Genomic DNA, 23139 nt, shown 5'->3' on the forward strand with positions numbered 1-23139 from the left:
CTTATTTAATGTTTTTCTGTGTTCTTCAGATTGGTTAATTTCTATTGCTCTATCTTCAGTTTAACCTATTCTTTCTTCTGTCTTTTCCAATCTGCTGTTAATCCCATCCAGTGAATTTTTTATTTCAGATATATTTTCAGTCCTAGAATTTCCATTTTTTATAGTTTCTATTTCTCTGCTGAGATTTCCCATTGTAAGCACATTCCTTTATGTCCTTGAGAACACAGAACTATTTAAAAATTCTTGTCTGCTAATTCTAACATCTGGGTCATCTTAGCATCAGTCTCCATAGATTACCTTTTCTCTTGAGCAGGGATACTATTTTCCTGTTTCTTCATATGTTTATTAATTTTGGATTACCCTGGATATTGCAAATGATATGTTCTAGAGACTCTGGATTCAGTCACATTTCATGGAAGAGCATCTGTTTGCTTGCTTTAACATTCCATTGGCTTGGGTGTTCTATGGCTCCAAATTCTACCTTCTCTGAAGAGGACAACAGCTGTAATCTTTGTCCAGTGCTTTAGCCTTAGCTGGCCTGCTCAAGGCTCTGTTCCCCACATCCACACTTAAGGGATCGATTAGAGATCTGGACAGAGTTTATACACAGAACTGGGGCTCCCCTTTTGTGGCTCTTTCCTTTCCAGGCCATGCCTCCTAACTTTCCAGGGGCTGAGGTAGCCCTGAACTCTGCCCTCTGGTTATTCGGGCCAGTAGACTGAGTGTTTACTGAGTTTTGGGCATCCTGTTTGGTGTCAACTGAGCCTAGCCCTGAGGTGGATAAGCCATAAAACCTGAAAACCCATCCAGTGCCTTTGCTATCTTCCAAGTGGCCTCTGCTTCCAAGTGTTTCCTCTGCCAGTTTGGGTTGCCCTCTGGTGCCTTCAAGTAGTTGTTTTTTGTATTTTGCCCTGCATAGATAGCTGTTTTCTATGGGAGGGTTGGTCTGATAAGAGCAAGTCTGCCATTACCAGAAAAGCCCAGGCCTTGGGGTGCTTATATACAAATGCAGTGTCACCTGCCATTCCCAGAGGACACTGACTCAGTGAGCTTGGGGTGAGGCCCAAACCTACGCTGTCAGAGTGCTGCAGGTGCCTCCACTGCTCACACTTCAAGAGACACTTTTTGCAGCATGCCTGAGCATTCAGTCTCTTTTCAAATACTTCCTATCACAGATATTCCTTCTTATTTATTATGCATATACTCATAGAAAATCCAACCTAAGCTGTATTTATTTACCAGAGAAAAATTTTAAAAAGTGCACACTTAACAAGTAGTGCTGTGATACAGCAAAGCACACAGATCCTCAAGAAGGAGTCTAAGCTCAGGCTTAATGCAGTGGTCTGCAAGGCACATCTTGAAGCCATGGGAATGGCAGGGAAATTCCAAGCAAAGTGAACTGAAGCAATCAGATCATGAAACAGTGGGGTTGTCCCTTAGCAGAGGGCGTTTAGAGGAGGTTCCCAATGTAGTAAACTCAAAGAAAGGAAAAGACTGACTCAGGTCAGACCAGCAAAGCTTGAGAAAGTCTGAAAACTGGAATTTTGGCTCCTCCTTACAGTGCACTAATTTTAAGCTCCTCCAGGACACAACATACCTACATTTTCATCACTACAAGTAGCTTGGTACCAGCACATGGCCTGATGGAGTAGGCACTCAATAAATATTTACTAAATGAATAAAGAAAGAAATCTTCTGGGGCCAGGTTATCAAGTGAGTGACCTGAATCAAAAGGCATTAGTCATCAGAGAGACCAGTGTCTCCTATGAGAGGTCTTATCAAGCAGAAAAACAAAAGCAAAAATAAAAACAAAAAACCCTGAACAGTCAGTAATTGAACACAACTAAATCTGGAAGTCTTCAAAGATGGCCTATTTCAATTTTCCCACCAAAGGGAGTGCTCAATTCTTGCACGTATTTCTCTAAGCACCCATATCACAGGTACACTTACTGTATTGGGATTTTCTCGCAATTCAGAATCTGTGGACAGAAGGCTCAAGTCACTCAGACAAAGAAAGTGGTTTGTATCCTGCGGAAGAGAAAAAATTCTAATTGAATACAAAAAAAATCAGGATTTATAGTAGAATATCATATAATTTTTTTTGAATTAATGCTTTTTACTGTTGTAAGATACACATAACATTTAGTGAAAGTGTGCAATTCGGCAGCCTTAAGTACATTCACAGTGTTGTGCAACAATCACCACTACCTAGTTCCAGAAACAGTTTTGGTTCCCACAGACAGAATCCCCATATCCAATAAGGAATCACTCACTATTCCTACCTTCTCAGCCCTTGGCAACTACTGATCTGCTTTCTACCACTGGATTTGCCTATTCTGGATACTTCATATAAATAAAATCAAATGCTCTGTGGCCTTTTGAGTCTGCCTTTCACTTAAAAAAATGTTTTTGAGGTTCATCCGTATTGTAGCATGTATCAGTACCCCGATCCTTTGTAATGGATGAATACTCCTCCACTGCAGGATGTACCATTGTTGGCTTAACTATTCATCCACTGATGGACATTTGGGTCCTATCCACGTACTGGCTATTGTGAAGAGTGCTGCTGTGGACATTCACATACAAGTCTTTGTTTGAGCACCTGTTTTCAGTTCTTTTGGGTATATACCTGGGAGTGGAATTGCTGGGTCATATGGTAATTCTACATTTAGCTTTCCGAGGAACCACCAAATTGTTCTCCCCAGCAGCTAACCCATTTTACATTCCCATCAGCTACATATAAGGGTTCCAATATCTCCACATCCTGGTCAACATTTGTTATTTTCCACTTTTAGAAAATGTAGTCATTCTCGTGGGTGTGAAGTGGTATCTCACCGTGGTTTTGATTTGCAGTTCCCTAGTGACTAATGATGTTAAGCATCTTTGCATGTGCTCATTGGCCATATATTCTTTGGAGAAATGTCTATTCAGGTCCTCTGTATGCTTTTAAATTGAGTTGTTCGGGTTTATTTTGTTGAATTGTAAGAGTTCTTCATATATTCTAGATGCCAGATCCTTATCAGATACACAGAATATCATATAATTAAACACTTGATTACAATGTCTCTGAAGTTCCAAATGTCTAGATGCATTACCTCAGAGGTATAAACCATCCAAAGCAAGGGCTACAGGAACTATTTCAATTTAAAACATCCTGACATTCTTAGGAGAATCTCTGGCATTTCTTAAAGACGCTTAATAGTTTGAGACCTATCCATGACTCAATCTCCAGAGTAACAAAAGCTGTAATGATATGAAATCAATAATATTTATATAATTTGTCTTATTATGTACAAAGTGATTTCATACGACAGTATTTGCTATTCATATAAATCTTTGTAGTAGTATTTTACATTCCCATTTTAAATATGAGAAAACTAATACTAAGACTGGTAGTGAACTGTCCAAAGTCACAAAGCTAACTAGCAGAATACACAGTGCCTCTGATTCCATTATAGCACTGTATTTCCAAAATGGACATCCAAGGGATCCTTACTCAGAGCTACACTGAGGATTTACTACTCAAATACAGCTGCCCTAGGCTAACTCTGATCTCTGGATTCCTAGAATGCTGCAATTCATACACTGTATGCAGTAATCCTGCTTCCCTCATGGATCATGTTCCCATTCATGCATGCATTCAAATTCAACAAATATTCACTAAGTGCCTACTGTGTATTAGGCACTGATACAATAATGAATGACACAAAATCACTAACACCATAGAGCTTACATTCTAGTAAGTGGAGGGGGAATGGACCAAAACATACAAATAAACATGATGCATAAAAGATGATGATAATGCTCTGGAGGGTAAGGGGACTAAGGACTGCTGGGGTAGAAGCTGCCTTTTATTAGATTTGGGGAGGCCTCTTAGACAAGGTGGCATTTAAGCAAATACTGAAGGGAAGAGCAGTATGGACCATACCTATCCAGGGAAAGTGTTCTAAGCAGTGGACACAGCAAGTACAAAGGCACAAGTGGGCTTCCTTTGTTCAAGAAACCACAAGGAAGACAGTAAGGCTAAAGTGAGAGGAAGAGAGACGAATCGGGTCAGAGAAGTGACCAGGCCAGAATATATATGGCCTTGTGGACCACTGTAAAGATGTGGCCTTTTGCCACATCTTAAGTGACACAAGAAGCTACTGAGGGTTATGAGTAGAGGACCACATTATTTGCCTTATGGTTTAGAAAGATCACTCTGGGTGGTATACGTAGAACAGTCTGGGTCAAGGTGGAGTGGGAGAGGGGAGAAGAGCAGAAAAGGTGCTAAGAAGACAATTCAGAGCAGGTTACTGCAAAATCCTGGCAAAAGATGACAGCGGCTTGAATGAATTAATCAAAAGATGTGACCAGATTTTAGATATATTCTCAAGTAGAGCTAATAGACTTTTCCAGTAGATGTAGGGTTCAAGAAAAAAAAGTGTCAAGAACAACTCTAGATTTTTGTCCTGTGACCTTAGAAAAACAGATGTGCCATTTACTAAGATAGGAAAGACTGTAGGAAGAACAGGTTTGGACATGTCAAGTTACAGACAAGTGGATGCTATCTGGGTAGAGATGTGAAGTGGAAGGTTGAATATAGTAGTTGACCATTGAACCACACAGGGGTTAGGGATGCTGAACCCCATGTAGTTGAAAATCCACATATAACTTCTGACTCCCCAAAAACCTAACTACTAAAAGCCTACTGTTGACCAGAAGCCTTACTGATAATATGAACAATTAACACACATTTCATGTTATATGTATTATATACTGTATTTTTACAATAAAGTAAGCTAGAGAAAAGAAAATGTTTTTTAAATTGTTGCAAAGCTTCAAAAATATTTTCCAGTAAATTTACTAGAAAAAACCCTGCATGTAAGTGGACCTGCACTGTTCAAACCTGTGTTGTTCAAGAGTCAAATATACAAATCTTCCTTTGCTTATGATGGGGTTACATCCTGATAAACTCATTGTAAGTTGAAAATATTCTAAGTTAAAAATGCATTTAATACACCTAGCCTGCAGAGCATCATAGCTTAGTACAGCCTATGATTAACTCAGCTCAGCACATTTGTATTAGTCTAACACAAAGCCTATTTTATAATAGTGTTGAATATCTCATGTCACCGATTGAATACTATATTGAAGGTGAAAAGCCCAATGACTGTATGGGTACAAATGGCTGTGAAGTGAATTGGTTGTTTGCCCTTGTGATCGCGAGGCTGACTGGGAGCTGCGGCTCACTGCCACCGCCCAGCATCAAGAGAGGTATCCTAAGGCATATCACTAGCCCAGACAGGAAAAGAGCAAAATTCAACATATGGTTTCTACTGAATGCATAACACTTTCAGACCATTGTAAAGTCAAAAAATTGTAAATTAAATCTTCCTCAGCTGGGACTGTCTATAAAGTCTAGAATGCCTGAAGCGATCCAGGCTGGAGATATAAATTTAGGACTTAAAGGCAATCTGGTTGGCATTTAAAGCCTGAGGCTAAAAGAGATTCCATAGTAATCCAGAGAAGATGAGTTCTAGCACTGTGCACTGGGGCACTCCGATGTGCAGAAGCTGCTGGCAATTAAATTGTCCTTGGATTGTAATAAAAATGAGAAAACTGATTATGATTTAATAAATACAGCTTAATAGACAAAGACTCTCAAATATTAATAATTTTATCTGGTTTTACAAATGAAGAAACTGAGGCACACAGAAGCCACTGCGTAAGGTCATCTGATTAGGGGCAGAGCTTGGGTCCGAATTCATGCAGCTGAGCTCCAGAGGCTGCAGTCTTCACAATTAATGCTATTTTGCCTCTTACAACATAGGCGTCAAGAACCACGGTCTGGAATTGGACTGTGTGGCTAAATTAGACTGATTCCAAGCTTTGGATACTCAAGGGAGTCGTTTAATTTCTCCTTGCCTCAAGTTTCTTTATCAGTATTATGAGGATAATAATAGCACTGACTTCACAGAGATCTTGACAGTGAAATAATCTATATACAAGTGGTCAGCATAGTACTTGGCAACAGTAAACATTCAGGAAATGTTAGTTATTATTACTTTAAAATACAGGGGGAGAATCCTTTTAAAGGGATCCTTTGCTGTTTACAATTGGAGACCACAGAATTAAAGTATGCTGTCTCTACCCAAATCAAAACCATATTACATACATTAAGAGCATCATTTTTATAAGGGGATCAGTGTGCTTCGGTTTCTTTAAGAAATATTAAAATAATAGCACTCAGTTCCTAGGTTGAAAAGATATAAGGTAAGCACCCAACACCACACTAGAAGTGGTACTGATAAATTCATCCCAGGAGCTCTCTGAAATGGAGCTACAGAGGAGAGGGAAATATGGAGGAAAGGCCTGGCAAGGAAGAGGCAGAACAGCCTAAAATTCCTCAGAGGCTTGCTCTGTGGTTCAGTGCCTTAAGTCAGAGGCTCTCTAACCTTTTGGTCTGTGGACAATTCGAAAGGGCAAGGGACCATCAAGACCATCCATCACTAATAATGGATTAATGGATGTGTGAAGCCAAGCATCAATTCAAGTCCCAAACTCAACTACAGATACACCATTTCATGGACATGAATGGGAAAATAATAACCTTTAGAACATCTGGCTGGCCCTTTGGAAGCCATTCTGAGACCTGTGGTTTCAAGACACTTCTTCCATCATACCTGATGGAAAGGAAGTGAGCTGATTCAGAAGCTGAAGCACAGGGAGCCTGCTGAAATTTCTGGCTTCCACCACTCCAACACAAAGACATAGATCTTGACCCTGATTTCTTCCCCCTCACTAACAGATACACAGAAAAGATGTTTTAACCTTTTATTTTGATACACAAGCAATCATTGCCCTTCTCTGGTGTCCAGATAAAAACAAGAGACAAAACACTACACACCTCTGATCCATTGTGATTTGGAAGTGCATTGTATGAGTGTCCTTTGTTATCGTGACCTTTCATGTGACTTTTGAGACTGTATTGAGTGCTGAATGTTTTCTCACAGCCGTTACTGGGGCAGAAAAAGGGTCTTTCACCTGCAAGAATGACAAGTGGTATTAATTTTAACATAAAGTCATTTCATTGGTTTAAGACATCTACTTTTCCCTTACAGAGGGAAGTAAATATTCTTATGAGGTTTCAGGTAACAGTCATTATAAATTGAATAAATTACATGTTAATCATCTCAGTCCTACAACTTAACACAGAGCAAAGCACTGAGAATTGCCTGCTTCTCGGAAGATTAAAGATTAGGTTTTTTCTCTAAAGGACCTAAAAAAGATTAGATTCTTCCCCTGAGTATCTCTATGTTGGTTTCATTTCTTCAGGTTGGATTCCTAAGCCCAACTTTTAGATTCTTTCACCTTCTGAAAGAAAAGTCAAATGTTATAGATGAAGGCTAAGCTGATTAGGCTCATTCCCTCCAGAAAGCTTTGCAGGTCTCAACAGAAACACAGATATTTACTGACTTGGTGAAGGTTAAAATGAAAAATAAAAATTAGCCTCAACTCACCAGTATGTGTACGGACGTGAGTTTTAAGGTGGTGGCTTGCTGCAAATGCTTTTCCACAGCCATCATGATCACACCTAAATAAGGTGTTTAGGGAAAGAGAAACAGCATTCATTAGCTAACAGACCTTTATCTTCAACACCTCTTATAAACACAAACTCAAAAAACAAATGTTCAGAACACTAAGATCAGGTTGGTGGAACTAGTTTTAGAGATGGGAATGACGACAGGTCCCTGGAAAAGTAAGGTGACAAATCTGAGATCAGAGGGAGCTGATTGCCCAGGAAAAGTATTTCTGGTCCTGCTGGTAAAGCACGTGTTGAGAGCCCTGACAATAAAAGCCTTTTAATAGATTACTTGATAGAATTCTACTGACTCTCTATATTAGAGCCCATACAGAAAATCTGTCAGTAGGACATCTGGAAACCTAACAGTAGGTATCGTGGCTCTCACATAGGCATGGAGCCTGAAATAGAACCCTAAAACAAAAGCAGTTGGAGCATATTGGCTGCAATCATGTATTTATAACCTCCGTCTTTCTTTTACTTTCTTGATAACCAAAGCTAGAGTCATTCTACCCTCCTCAGAACTCCTCCAGCATTTATCTACATGCTTCTTTTAAGGCACGTGTCATTCCCAATCTTATTTTATCTCCAGGTGTATACATTTGTTATCTGTTCTCCTAGATTGTAAATTCTTTGAGGGCAGGATTCATGTAGTTCCTTACATCTGTTGTGGCCCATGCACATAGCAGGCTTTTCAACATGATTTGAATGAATGAATTCAATTCTTTTAAGCTGAAATATTTCATTTCTTTAAATAGACAGCCTCTCTAAAGAATTTTATTTTCTAATTACAAATAACCATTGTGTCTAAAGTCCCACCTGAGAGCCAATAAAAGTTAAGTTTTAATCATCACAAAAGTGCATGTGTTGGAATAGAAATCATAGTATCTCAACAGCCCTATGAAGGGAAAACTAACACTCTCCACAGCACCTGGAGAGTGACCAACTAGAACCTAAACAGTCCTGCTTTTAGATGCGCCATGACTCAGGAATGCACCTGTAATTTTAGAACACAATTCCACTTAATCAGTGTTAAGAACTGACTAGCCCTAAAGACTCAAATTTCTTTAATAAGGAGATGAATGATTTCAGAAGGGAAGGTGGCATACTTAATGACATGAACATAACAGTAATCTCTCCTGCCAAAATTCAAAGACATTGTTTATGGGCAATTTTCAGTCACATATCTATATTATATTTAAGGAGAATCCTTACAAACTGATTATCTCATAAGAAATGCTATATAATCATCTCACAGTATTTCTGAATCCCTATTAAATGCTCAGAACAATGCTAAATGTTATGAGCACAGAAAAAAGTGGATGATACAAGTCCTTCCTTCAAGTTTATACATTTACATATGTATCTATTATATATGCATGTGTATTTAGAAATTAAAATACATAGATAAAAACGGATGCTTCTGTATGTTTGTGCACACACACACGAGATATTACAAAGCAACAAGAGAACAAGTGACAAAATAAAACGCCTGCACCACCAGCTCAACGATTCTTCCCCTCATATCCCCTCTCCTGCAGTCCTCCCCTCCCATCTTAGGCAGGTATCCCTCCCCTGTGCTCAAAGCACCTGCGCACCTCAGTCTCAGTTCCTGTCTGGTTGCCTATGGTTCTTGTCCATCAGACTAAAGTTCTCAAGAGGAAAGCCTGGGTCTTGGTATTTCTCTAGCAATGATAAAAGTACCTACAACATAATTGAGTTTCAACAAATGCTTCTTGCAAATAAAGGGCAAGAGGAGGCAGAGGCCACCATCCTGAGAAGGATGCTCTTAGAATCTATCACCACTCCTCCAGCCTGCAGTAGTTGGGTACAGCTGTCCTGGGCAGAGCTAACACTGCCAGAGAACTACAGAAAGACATTTTCTTTCCACTTTGAAGAATTTGAGAGTACATCAAAACACCTAGCTAAAACCCAATCAGTAACAAAGAGAAAACAGGAGTCTTACCGAAATGGCTTTTCTCCTGTATGGGTTCGAATGTGCTTCCTCAGATCACTGAGTGTGGTGAAGTATTTGCTGCAGCCTTCAGATTCACAGTTAAACGTTTTCCCTGTGTGAAGCCTCTGATGTGCTTTCAGCCTGCAAGATATTACCAAGAAATTCCCTTTGTCATAAAGTACTATAGTACAGAGCCTCTGCACATCAGCTTCATGAAGCTTCAGGATCACGTGCATAAGAACTCTAAATCCATAGAACATTAGTATCCAGAAAATTTTGAAGAAAAATGCAGAGAAGTATTATAGCATGGTGGTATGACTGTGACTTTGGAGCCAGACCTGGTCCCACCTCCTACTGGATAGGGGACCTGGGGCCAGTCACAAAATCTCTCTGTGCTTCCATTTATTTATCAGCTACTGTGAGGATCAGCACTCAAAACAGTACCTAGCACACAGTGAGCACTTCATAAGTGTTAACTATTGTTATGTTTGTTATTCTAGGCCCAATGCTGAAGACCAATATGTCTCCTGATATAAATGGTGGGAGAGAAGTGGCTAATGAGTGGGCCACTCCCCATTTCTCAGAGTAGAAAAGATGAGGTAGGAAAGAAAATGACAGAGGCCTTAGTACTAAGATCTGAGCCAAGGAGAGGTATTACTCTAAGCCAAATACTAAAATCCCCAGGCCAGAATTTCACTCCAGGAAATGCAAATCTAAACACAAATGACTATCATCTTTAACCAACCCAAACCATGTCGATCTTTAAACAACAAACTCTTTTAGTGAATTTTAACCAGTTGAGCATTGCTGTGCTCTTTTAAGCCCTGAAAGTACACACATGTACTGTGCAAGGAGAGAACTCTGCAGTCATGCCACAGTCAGGGTCAGAGGCTAGGGAAAGAAGCCGACCTGTATAGCGTATTGAACGCCTTCTCACAGCCCTGCACGTCGCACTCAAATGGCTTCTCCTTCGTGTGCACTCGCACGTGGATCCTGAGGCTGTAGGAAGTGAGGAAGGCCTTGCCACAGCCCTCCTGATTACAGACAAAGGTGTACTCTCCTCGGTGAGTCTTCTGGTGGGTGCGCAGGTTGCCTGCTGTGCTGTAGGTGCGGGGACAGCCCTCGAAGGTGCACTGGTACCGCTTTACCTGGCAGACAGAGAACACCTCATCAGAAGGACAAAAGAGCTGCTCAGGGCCTAACTTCCCCCTGGAGCTTAGGGTCTAGCAGATGTGGATGATACAAATACACAGGAAACACCCTTAAACAACAAAGTGGGGAAATCTTCCCATTGATCACATCACACCTGGACAACGAATGATGAGTAATGGGGAAGAAATAAGCTTGTAGTAGGTGACTATTCTAAATGAATATAAGAAGGGGGTTTTCAGGCTCTAATATGTATCTATCCTCTAAAGGTGAGCACATTCTGTTACAGTTGACAAGTAAAATTTTGGCTTCATTTCAAGGCCTGACTAAACTCCCTACCCTATGGCACTATACCTTGATTGGAACTGACCAGTGTTAAATTGAGTCTAAAACATCCTGAAATTTATGTATTTAGTCATCAAGCAGTATTTCCCTAGCATAGTTTCTACTGCATAGTTCCAAGTCACAAAATGTATCATGAATTTCTCAGCATATCTGGCAGTATGGCATTTCTCAAACTGTCAGCTTCTTGCTTTCCCTCTTACCACCAAACTTAGAAGGGTGGTATACAAGTGTGCCTCCATTTCCCTCAATGCCCATGTATTTCTTAACCATTTGGCAAGCGAGCTTCGCTGTACAAAATCATTCTCTTACACTTCCTGGTGATCAAAGTCTTTCACCTTCCCCATTTTCCTTCACTTATTTGCAAAAATATCTCTTTGATGATGCCCTCTCCTTCTGAAAACATGTCCTCTAAAGCACAGTAATCCCTTGGGGCTCTCTTTACCTTCCTCTCTGAGCACTCCTTTCCCTTGCCCTCTAAATCTAAGTTTATTCCAAAACTTACTTCCCATATCCTAAATGTTCCCATATCTACACAGGTGCAGGGGAAACAGCATTAGACTTGCCTGGAGAAGACTGAAATCTGTCACTTATGTTCAAGACCTTGAGGAAGTAGCTTCATTTCTCAGAGCTTCAAGTTACTTCTAAAAATGTGAATTTTAATGCCTGCCCTGCCTGTCTCACAGAGCATTTAAGTGACACAAAATGAGATAAAACATTCGTGAAAATGCTTTGTAAATCACCTGATGCTGTATATATCAGGGTGCTAATATTAGCTACTCCTCAGCTTTAGCAAACATCTTCATCCTTTAACCCTCACCTTTCTCCAAAGCCTTAGTCCGTATCTCCAACTACATTATTTAGTATTCATTCAAGTACTGAACTACTGTGTCCCAGGCCACAGGCTAGAAACCACAGATACAAAAGGGAACAATGATATCTGCTTTAAGGAGGCAGATGGACACAGATTACTAAACACTGCGCTGAGCCAGACAACATTACATGCCCAAGGTGCTTAGGAAGCATCAAAGAGTGAAACCTAATCCCTCTCAGAAGATGAAACCAGAGAAGGATCAAAAGCCAAGGTATTCTCTCTTAACTGAGGGGTTTTTTTGCTTGAGTGTTTGTCTACTTTTTTAGGGGTTGACTGAGGTGCTCCTCAGACAAACCAGCAAGAGAAGGGCATTCTAGAAAGAGGAAATGTCTTGGGAATTGCATGGAAAGGTCAACTGAGTGTGCTGGTACAGTGAACCAACCACACTTGCAGTATGTGAGAGACTGGGAGGAGAAGAATCTAGAAAAATAGGGCAAGGCCTCCTTAGTGAAGCTATGGAATAGAGGAACAGGACAAAGAACCACCAACAGGATTTAACCAAGATAGCAACACAAGCAGATCTGGGGTTTAGGAGAGATCATTCTGATAGCCTTGTGGAGGATAGAGTGGAAGGGTAAGAGACTAGATGAAGGGGCAGAAATTAAGAGAAAAGGGACAACAGTCCAGGACAGAGATGAGAAGAATCTGAACCAGGGAAGTGACTGGATACTATGAGAGATAAATTCCAGAGAAATTAAAGGGGAAGAAATGACTGGCTGAAGTGACAACTGGGTGCTAAGGAGTGGAAGGGGTCAGGGAGAAGTGAAGTTGAGATCACCTGCCAGGATTATGGCCTGGAAGACTAAATAAATGCTCATACTACCAAGCTGGGGCTGGATGGGGGGCAAAGGAGAAATGATGAATTGGGTTTGAGGTGCTGCCAAGACTTCCAGGTAGAAATGTCTAATAGACAGCCAGACATATAGGCTGAAAGCTAAAAAGGATGTTTATGGCCAGAGTCTTGGGTACACAGAACAGCTGACTTTATCTGTATACTAAAGTAGGCTCAGGTGCAAGCTCCAGCTCTGCCACTTATTGTATAACCTTGGGGAAATTAATTAAGCTCACTAAGCCTCATTTTCCTCACTTATAACAGAGGAAACAAAATCTATCTTTTTAAGGTGTTGTAAGGATTAGGAATAATTTGTATAAAGCATTTAAATACAGTGACTGACATATAGTAGATACTCAATAAAATAATAGCTCCTATAAAAGGACAAAAGATAGACCCCTGAAAGTCAAAAGTTCAAGATACTGGTAAAATAAGAGAAGCCACTGATGGGTGAGTGGAAGAAAGGGCTGGGAAAAAAGGAAGAGAAGCAAAAGAGAATGAAGCCAATAGGAAAAGGGTCTCAAGGAAAAGAGAATGATCAGAATGTTCAATGTCAGAGAAAACAAGGAAGACAAGGACTGGGGAAACTTCTGGATCCAGCATCTAGGAATTCACTAATGACTTTAAGTCGGCTGGGGTCTGACATCTATATTAAGGTGAATATCTGAAAGGAGAAGTGGAGGTAGAGACAAGAGAGCAGCAGCAAGAGAGGACTTTTGACTTGATGAGGTTGTTGATTTTTTTAAGTAGGATAGATCTTGAGCATATTTGGAAGGAGAAAGTCCTTGAAGAAACAGACACTGAGGATCTGGGGAGGAACATAAGGAAGAGAAGGCTATTTAAAAGCCTGGGTGGTGGGAAAAGCCTCAGGTAGGAAGAGGGACATGCAGTTTCAGAGAACAGAGGAACTGAGAAAAGGATGGGTATGACTCAAGGGTGGACAAGGTTTCTGTAAAGGGCCAAATACTAAATATTTTAGGCTTTGTGATCCACGCAGTCTGTTCTAACCACTCAGCTCTGCTACTCTATGTGCAAGTGGCCATAGATAATACATAAATGGAGAAGCAAGGCTGTGCTCCAAAAAAACTTTATTCACAGTGAAATCTGAATTTCATACCATTTTCATGTATCATGAAATACTGTTCTATTTTTAAAAATCACTTAAAAGTGTAAAAACCATTCTGCAAAAACATGTATCTGGATGGATTAGACCTGTGGGCCATAGTTTGCCAACCCCTAAGACCTGAGGGGTTGGGGCAGCGAGAGCCCTGACTCCTCCCCCTCCCTCCCCTTTCCCGCCCCTCATCTGTCCAACCCCCAGTATGATCTTGCACAAGTCCTAAGGTTCCTTAGGCAGGTGCTCTCTCACTCACTCATTCTTTACTCTCCCACTGCCACACAGGAGGTGCTCTGTAAACAGCTGTCAAAATGAATTCAGAACCCCTTGTCCAGGTTTATTCTAGAACAGTGCTCTATGCATGCCATCTCTCTGCCCAAACAGTAAAGTCGCAGTTCCTTAGCCTGATATTCACATCCTTCCCAGGTCCCCTTCATCTTCTATCGCATTACTCTGGAGCCAGTCCAAGAGCAGGCTCTGTCTAGGCCTACAAGCGACAGTACACACTTACCTAGCTGCAACACTGAATCCCTCTTGCCTCCCTTTGCTCTCTTTTCCCTCTCCTGGAAATGCCTGGTTCTTTTCTTCTCTGATTTTCTGAGCCTCTCTCTTCCTGCAATTCAAGCCTCACTCTACAATCACTCCATGTCTCAGAGAGAGTGCCTTTCTCTGAATTCCAATAATATTTAACTATACCACTCATCTGACATCTAACTTACATTGTTATTTATCCTCTCATGCATATATCCTAATTTCCCATCAAGACTAAAAACCTCTCCGGTTCTGCAGATAGAGATTTCAAAATAACCACTGGCCAGGAAGGAGAAGCACGACTGTGAATGCCACAACAAGAAAGTCTACACATCTCAACCAGAGAGTACATGGCAAATGATAAGAGCAGAATTTCATTCTTAAGATGCTACAGCAGTTGATAACTTTATAAGTAACAGGGCAATCAATAATTAACTAGCCCTCCCTGTTTCCCTGCCAACCCCTACTCCCAACCAGGTGTTTTCCTTGGCCAATTCAAGCTTCCATTAAATATTCCTACCTTAAGGAACTCTTCGCTGGCTGATCCCTTCCCTCACCCCAAACTAGAACATTTTATGCTTATTATAGGTTCTCATAGCTTCCTGTATTTCTTTAAAGCATGTGATACCATTGAGATTAAATAATTACATAATTAAACACTTTACATCATTATGTATTTAGCTGATAGGCACAGCAATAGCAACAGGAGGCACTAATAAACATTTGATGAGTTAAATGAATGAATGGCTTCTCTCTAGCTGGACTGTAGGCTCCACGAGAGCAGAGACCGTATTTGTCTTGTTCACTGCCATAGCCTCAAGGACTATGAGAAGTGGCACTCGATTCACACTTGTTGAAAGAAGGAATGAATGACTAAACAAACGAGCAAAACCAGCAGGACTTAAAATGCTGATGAAAGTAGTGACAGGATTACTAGTGACAAGTGACAAGGAACAGACTTTCAAGGAGGATGATCAACTAGGTCAAATGTAGCAGAGATGACTGATAAAGCATTTCTTGGATTTTGCCGACTCATAAGGTCATAAATTGCCCTGGGAAGACTAGATTCATTGGAGAGGTAGGAACAGAAGCCAAAATGTAATGGGCTGAGAAGTCAGAGAAAAGCAAGGAACTGGAGACAATAAATAGAACTCCTTTTTCAGGAAACTTGTCTGAGAAGAGAAAGAGGAGAGAAAGTTAGCAAAGGACACTGACCAGGGAAGGTGTTTGCATTTAAAGGTAGGAGAGACAGCTGATGTCAAAGCAAATGCCTGCTTCCCGTGATATGTTGCTTACACGAGTAACATGAGTAATCGCTCTCCCCATCTGGAGGGAGGCAATAAATGAAAGTCACTATTCTGTGTCTTTCAGAATTGTTTTTAAATACTACCAAATTTCACAAAAAAGGAAAAACTAAACCTCCTCAGACAAGATCAGAACAGGAAGTTGCAAAAAATACATAAGTTTTCATGGTTATGTAAAGGAGCTATTGCAACATTTGGTACTTTAAAATACAATTAAGGTTTATCATGCTTGTATGCATTTAAAAAAATCACATCCCAGGGATTATACTGTTTCAGATGCTAGGAATTAAAAAAAAACAGCCCTTGCTCTCAAGGAGCCCAAAGTCAAAACAAGGATCAAACAGACAAGAAAAGTTTGGGATGAGAAGTTGTGCTGATAATGTATGTTAGAACAGAGAGAAATACAGAGAAATAGCACCTAATGTAGACTTAGGGATGACTAAGAAAGGCTTCTCAAAGGAGGTGATAGCCAAGCTGAATTTAAAGAACTTGAGGGAGATCTGACACATAATTTGTCTATCAAAATTAATTAGCTATCTGCAATATGAACATAATGTCACTGAAGATTCCATTAGATAATAAAGAAAATGTATTTCTTCAAAAGAGCTTAAGAATTGCATTACTGTAATGTGCCCATGTGGCCTCAAAATAGCTATTGATTACTAAGTTAAGGAGCACAGAGGGAGCACAGGTCAGGCTCACCAAGTATGGGGTTTATTGCTACATGGGGCAGGAAGCATGTTGATTTACAAAGTGTTCTAAGTAGTTCTAGAATAGAGAAATATTTAACAAAGATGATTGCCTTGTGTGGATAAAGTGAAGGTTCCTACGGCCAGGATTCTCATCTGGCTCTGGTTGGCTAGCTCACTACACATGTGTGGGCAATACGTTGTTATTGACTCTATATAAAGAGCTCGGCCCAGTGCTCTGGGCAACATGGTGGCATGGCTGCAAGGCTCCAGGAGAGCATAGCAGAGGCTGGAATGGTGGCAGCACGGGCAGAGAGGCCCAGAGGCAGAGACCGGCTTGCTGCATGCAGAACTGCTCTGAGTGGAAGGGATTCTAGTGATTGACCTGCCACCGTGGGAATAAAGTTGGTATAACCCTTTCACCCCAAGAATGTTCTACTGTCATTTCTTTGGTCTCATTGAATCCATAGTGAACTTGCCCGGGGCTGAAACCCATTGGCAAGACACCCTGTTACATCAAAAGAATCAGAACAGGAAAGGTGAATGAGATAAGCAAAAATGAGAAATTAAACACTGGAACTCTGGGAGACAAAGGCTTAAAAAAATTCAGAGAAGAAAAAAGGCTAGTTTTTCCTGAAGGAAAAAGAAATGAGACTGAAACTAGATTCTATGTACACTGGCAGCTCCATCCTCAATAGGGAAAGGGAATCTCTGGTTCTGTGCAGCAAATCAATGACTGACTGGCTGTTAGGGCTGTAGGAGCAGCCCTTTCCTCCTGGGACTTCCTTTCCCCTCTTGCTGATACCAACTCTGTTCCTAGGCTGGCACCCATCTCATTTCTTCTACTCCACAGTGTCAACCAAAGAGCATGACATAGAATGCAAGACCTCTGAACTCACTTTGTTTCTTCCCCAGGCCTCCCACTGCCCACAACAGAGCTGAATTCATACAGGTGTACCCACTCTTCAACTTTTGCCCTTCCAGACTAATGCCACCCTGCTGCCCCCCCTTTCTCAGCCCTTTTCGCAGCTAACAGATCTCAGTCTGTTTCTCCCTGTCCTTGCACAGGTGGTATGTTCTGACAGAAAGCATAGGCTTCAGCATCCACAAAGTCCTAACTTCAAATCTCAGTTCTACCACTTGTTAGTTGTACATTTATGAGCCTCAGTTTTTTCATCTGTAAAATGAGGGCTAATCATTTTATAAGACTGTTATGAAAACTGAATAAAAAACTACATTAAAGCCCCTAACACATTGGCTGGCACATAGCAGGCCCTCAACAGACGCTTAGCCATCTTATATCTTACCCTCTTACCACTGCCACTGCAGCATAGTAAGTGCTCACTGTTTAGCTATAAGAGCCTTCAGCTAAAATAACAAGTCCTGGGGATGTAATGTACAGCATGTTGATTACAGTTAACAATACCATATTGTGTATTGAAAGTTGCTAGGAGAGTAGATCTTAAAAATTCTCAGCACAAGAAAAAAAATTTCTATGTGTGGTGGTGGATGTTAATTAAACTTACTGTGGTGATCACTTCACAATATATAAAAATACGGAATCATTATGTTTTACACATCAAACAAATATGATGCTACATATGAATTGTATCTCAATAATTTTTTTTTTTTTTAAAGAGGCTTCAGCTTTGCCTGGTGCCCCAGCTCCCACCATGGAAGTAATTTTCAGTGATCTGGTGCTAAGGAAGTCAAAGGTAGCTGAGTATGAAAGCAGATGACCTGTGGCAAAGGCTGGCGTTGACAGAAACCCTACAAAAGGACTACAAACTAGTTCTCATTTTAAAACATGGTTATAAATGGTGGTTCACATTCCTTGGCAGTATTAATATGACAGTGCAGCTAATTAGAGGCTACTGGGAGTTCTGTAGGCTATCCTAGAACCCAACCACAACTTACAACCTTGTCTGAAGGGAAAATGCTTCCAAAGTGTTCCCAGCAAAGACCATTTTAACGCCTTTCTAAACTAGAGATCACCTCTGTACATCCTTCAAGAATCACGTAGAACTTTCTCTTCTACCAGGAAGAGGAAGTGTACATTTACTGAACAACCACCCTGCACCAACGACTCTGCTAAATGTTTTACGCATATACTACTGTATATTTATACGTGAATAAACCTCATTTCATCTTCAAAAAATGCAATGGGACATTTTTATTTCAATATTACAAAAGAGGAAACAGAGCAGCTTGCCCAAGGCCACAGAGTATATATCAAAACCAAGATGGAAAGTAGATCTAAATGATCAATTTGCACATCACAGAAGAAACTATTTTAAGAATAAGCTTGATTTAAATAAGAGAAAAACATTAAAATTTGTGTTCTTTCTCAAATGTCATACAATAGCAAAATTTCAGCAATACCCAACAAGTACAGCTAATACAAAATATAAATCTGAGACCTGTTATTCCTGCCATACCACGTTGTAAAGCCAGTCTGTACCAAAACTACCCCTGTCCCTTTCCAGACCAGTGATAGCAATGCTGAAGGCTGCAGAGAGGTACTGAACACATATATAGGCATGTAGGGGACAGCACTAAAATGGATTCATTTGGTGGTAAATGGAAAATACTTCCGGCCCTGGATTCCTACAAAACCTTGCACACAGTCTCTAGCAGTCTCCCTACTAGCCTTCAAGTCCTTCAGGGCAGGGACTATTTTCCTGTCCCTGATGATATTCGACAAAAGTAGATACACAATAAGTAAAAACATGTGGAAAGAACGAATGATTCTTAATACTACAATGTCCAGCAGAAACAGTCCCTGTCCTCGTTCTGAACAGAAATTCCACGGGAGTTCAGAAGGGAACCTATAAGGAAATGTAATCACAGTATGCAAACACTAACAGTGAATGGCCCCCCTCTGGGCAAGTCAACAACATCCTAGTGTGTCTGTCTGAGTGGATCATTCCCCTGCCTGAGGAACTGACAATGAGGAAATCTGGAATGAAATTGGAACTAGGTCTCCCAAAGTAAAGGACACATTACAAAAAGGCTCTGAAACACTAGAGTCAAATTTTTCCCCTTATTCTTACACTCAAAATTGTCACACTAAAAAAATCTCCTTGTGGAGTGTCACTGACTAATAATACAGCAAGCAGTCTAATTCATAAACCATAACTGTAACTATGCTTCTTCGTAGAAAAAGATAGTCTTTCCTAATCAATGTGTGGGAATACTCTGACGCAGCATGAGGAACATATTTGGTATATGATTCCTGGATTCTTCCCACTTCTCAGCCAACTATTCAACTGCGAAGTGGCAAGGTCAGTTAGCTACAGGGGCTCTATTACTTTCCCCAGTGTGGTTCTGACTAGGTGGATCAACAGGTAACTAGACAGCTGGCAGGTTCTCAGGAAGGACACAGGGGTAAGAAAGTTTGGGAAACCATGGACTGCATGAACCAACTAAGGCAACAGCTGCTTAAGAGACCTGGAATAGAAAAGCATTAAAGGAGCAATGCTTAAGAATGCTAATCTTGAGCAGACTGACAATATTTTGATTGGAAATTTGTCAAAGCTACCAGATCAACAGGTAGATGATAGTAAAACATCAAGTATGAGAATAAGATATAGGAAATTAGAGTCATGTATCTTCTGTATTAGGAGAGGACAGTATCTGTAGCAAGGTTCGGGTTGGTTTATTTTTTTGTGCAAGACAAGCATGAGGAAATAAATGAATAGGTAAGCCAACCACACACTATAGGAAACAATGGAACAATCAGGAGTAAACAGGAAAATCAGGCTAAAATCTGACTCAGAAAATAAGCTGCTTAGGAAGCCAAGAAGACTAACTAGTCATCAGATAATCTGATTGCTCAAGAGTAAATAACACCTGGACATGGAGATGGGGGAAAAAGACCAAGTTCTTTAAAAGGGGGGAAGGAGGAGGTAAAGAAATCATGAAGAGTACTATCAGTCATAAACAATGGCCTCTTCAGGCCAATTAAATGGACTTAAATGCAAAAAACACAAAAATCACTGTTAAATCAAAAGGTAAGGTAAGACGGTGCTTCAGGAAGGCAAGTCTCCTTGGTCATTAAGCAAGATTTTTAAAGACTAAAAGCCCCTCATACTTATCCCTCAATCCCCAACCAACCCCACACCTACTGATTTTTAAAATAGTTTATAGAATCTTCTATGTATGGTTCATGGAGAGAATGGAAAAATGTAGTAGAAGGAAATACAGTGAGCTAAACCCACAGTGAACTGAACAAGGTGCTCACAGAGCCTGTGACTTTGTCCTATTCAATATGACTATCAACAAGCCGAAGAGATGAATACTAAAATAGACTTGTAGGTACACATGATTTCCAATTTAAGATCTTTCAACTTTACAATGGTGCAAAAGCAATATATATTTAGTAGAAAATGAACTCTGATTTTGAATTTGGGTCTTTTCCTGGGCTAGGATACTCTCTGGTGGTGTTTTGGCAGTGGCAGCGAGCTGCAGTACCCAGTAAGCCTCTTGATCACAGGGTAAACAACGAATACACTTAAAACCATTCTCTACCCAATACAACCATTCTGCTTTTCACTTTCAGTATAGCATTCAATCAAAGACATGAGACATTCAACACTTTATTATAAAATAGGCTTCGTGTTAGATGATTCTGCCCAACTGCTGGCTAATATAAGTGTTCTGAGCATGTTTAAGGTAGGCTAAGGTAAGCTATGATGTTTGGTAGGCTAGGTATAGTAAATGCATTTTTAACATTATACTTTGAATCTATGATGGGCGTGTTGGGATGTAACCCAATCGTAAGTTGAGGAAGATCTGTAGTATGAAGTGTGAAAGTGACAGCTAATATCACTGATTTCATAATTGCTCCCTCTCTACTATCTATCCTCCTTTTCTGCCTAGATCAGCATTTCCCAAAACGTGTTCCACAAAAACTGACCAAGGAAATGAGACCTGAAAAAAATGGTTTCCCAATTCAAAGCATTTGGAGAATGCTGTATTTCCTTCCTTCCTAGTAATTAGCTGTAACAAGAAATCCTGAGAAATTCTTTAATAAGCAAACCTCTGTCTTGATTTAATGTTTCCCAAACATTTGCTCTTGAAACACTCTCACATAGTAATCATTAACTGAAGATAGCCTAAAGTTTAGGCCCTATGCCGTGTTCAAATTTTCTGTACTAAACAAATGATTCAATTCCTTGAGTTACTACTGCCTCACCACTCTTCTTCCAACTACTGTAAAAAAAAAAAGTTTGACACTTCCTGCCTCCTGTTTCTTGACCACCTACTCACTTCTCCATCACCTGAAATCTGGTTTCAGCCCCCAGTGTCTTCCTGTGATGTGATCAACTGCACAGACAGCAGAATTAATATGGCTTCTCTTCGACCCCCACAGACCCCTCCAGGGTCACACAGCAATACTACTACTTCCTGAAACCCTCCTCCCTCAGTTTCTACAGCACTGCATTCCACTAACCTCTGACTATGTGATCTTTAGTTCTTCTTTCTCTTATTAACTCTTAAATTCTCAGATCAATTCTTAATTCTCCTCTCAATAAAGTGCCCAAAGTTTGAAACTGCCCCTTCATGGATCTATAATTCCAATCCCAAACCACTTTCTTGACTTCAGATCCACATTTCCAACGGCTTCTTGACTTGTTCACTTCACTTTTCCCCAAGGACTATACATGCACTGTATTCCAATCAAACTCATCAATTTCCCCACCAAACCATCTCCTCTTCCAGTCTTCTTGATTTCTGTTAGGGACTCAACATTCCTGGAGGAAGAAGGAAGCAGCAGTCAGCCGCTTTCTCCTCAGCAGGAACACAGCATTCTGAATATGCCACTTGTAAGGTACTATTACAGTGGACTCTGACTACTTGCCACCTAGACCTGAAGCTTCTTCAATCACCCATGTGACTGCTGTGCTAAGATACGTGGAAAAATGGGTGAATCCTTTGACTCATACCTTAATTTGTGATTCATTTTTCAAACCCCAATAATATACCAAATTCTCTTATATGTCAACAAAAGTTCTGAATTCTTTCATGTGTAAGGCCACTATCCTTCATCAGACTCAAACAAAACCCCAAGCCTAAACTACAACTATCTCTTAACTGGACAATCAAGTTACTACTGCTTCCAGAGCAATCTTTCTAAAATGCTTCTCTAACTATGTCACTCCTTGATTGAGACACCTTCAATGGTTTCCCACCATTTCCACATACAGTCCAAACCCCCTAGTATGCTATGATTGCCTTCTGTGTCTGGACCTCTGCTATCTTATTTTCCACTACTACATCCTTATTTTCCACTATTCCCTATGTTCTAGTCCAGGGGTAGGCACACTATAGCCAGTGGGCCAAATCTAGCCCACTGCCTATTTTGAAATAAAGTTTTATTGGAACAAAGTCAATTGACATTTGGGGCCAGATAATTCTTTGTTGTATGGGACTGTCCTGCACACTGCAGAATGTTTAACAGGATCTTTGGCCTCTACCCTTTAGATTCCAGTAGCATGTCCCCTGTGCGACATCCAAAAATGTCTCCAGACATTGCCAAATGTCTTCCAGGGGAAAAAATTAAGAACCCCAGTTAAGAACCACTATTCTAGAGGTTTCCAAGTACCAGCTAATATGATGTTGTTGCTAATAAGATACAGACTCTATAATAATTGTAGTAGTGTCCAGATTAAGTGATAAAAGTCACATCACACAGTATTCAGTGCTAGTTGACTCACACTTATGAAATTGTGCTCAATTATGAATTTTAAGGACTTTGGAAAACTGGAATTCATACAT

The 23139-nt window shown here is 40.4% G+C and overlaps 1 protein-coding gene across 4 annotated transcripts in view; it reads right to left on the minus strand.

Annotated features, from left to right (window-relative positions):
- Window positions 1-23139, minus strand: part of MTF1 (metal regulatory transcription factor 1) — a 40895-nt gene that overhangs the window by 14407 nt on the left and 3349 nt on the right. For all 4 annotated transcript variants that reach the window (XM_036876605.2, XM_036876604.2, XM_057500015.1 and 1 more), the window contains exons 3-7: window positions 10431-10669; window positions 9531-9662; window positions 7503-7576; window positions 6890-7026; window positions 1951-2028 (exon numbers count right to left, since the gene is read on the minus strand). In XM_036876605.2, coding sequence (XP_036732500.2) covers window positions 1951-2028; window positions 6890-7026; window positions 7503-7576; window positions 9531-9662; window positions 10431-10669 — 660 coding nt within the window. The remainder of the gene's footprint in view (window positions 1-1950; window positions 2029-6889; window positions 7027-7502; window positions 7577-9530; window positions 9663-10430; window positions 10670-23139) is intronic.

The sequence above is a fragment of the Manis pentadactyla genome, chromosome 4 (genome assembly GCF_030020395.1).
Source record: "Manis pentadactyla isolate mManPen7 chromosome 4, mManPen7.hap1, whole genome shotgun sequence".
NCBI lineage: Eukaryota > Metazoa > Chordata > Mammalia > Pholidota > Manidae > Manis > Manis pentadactyla.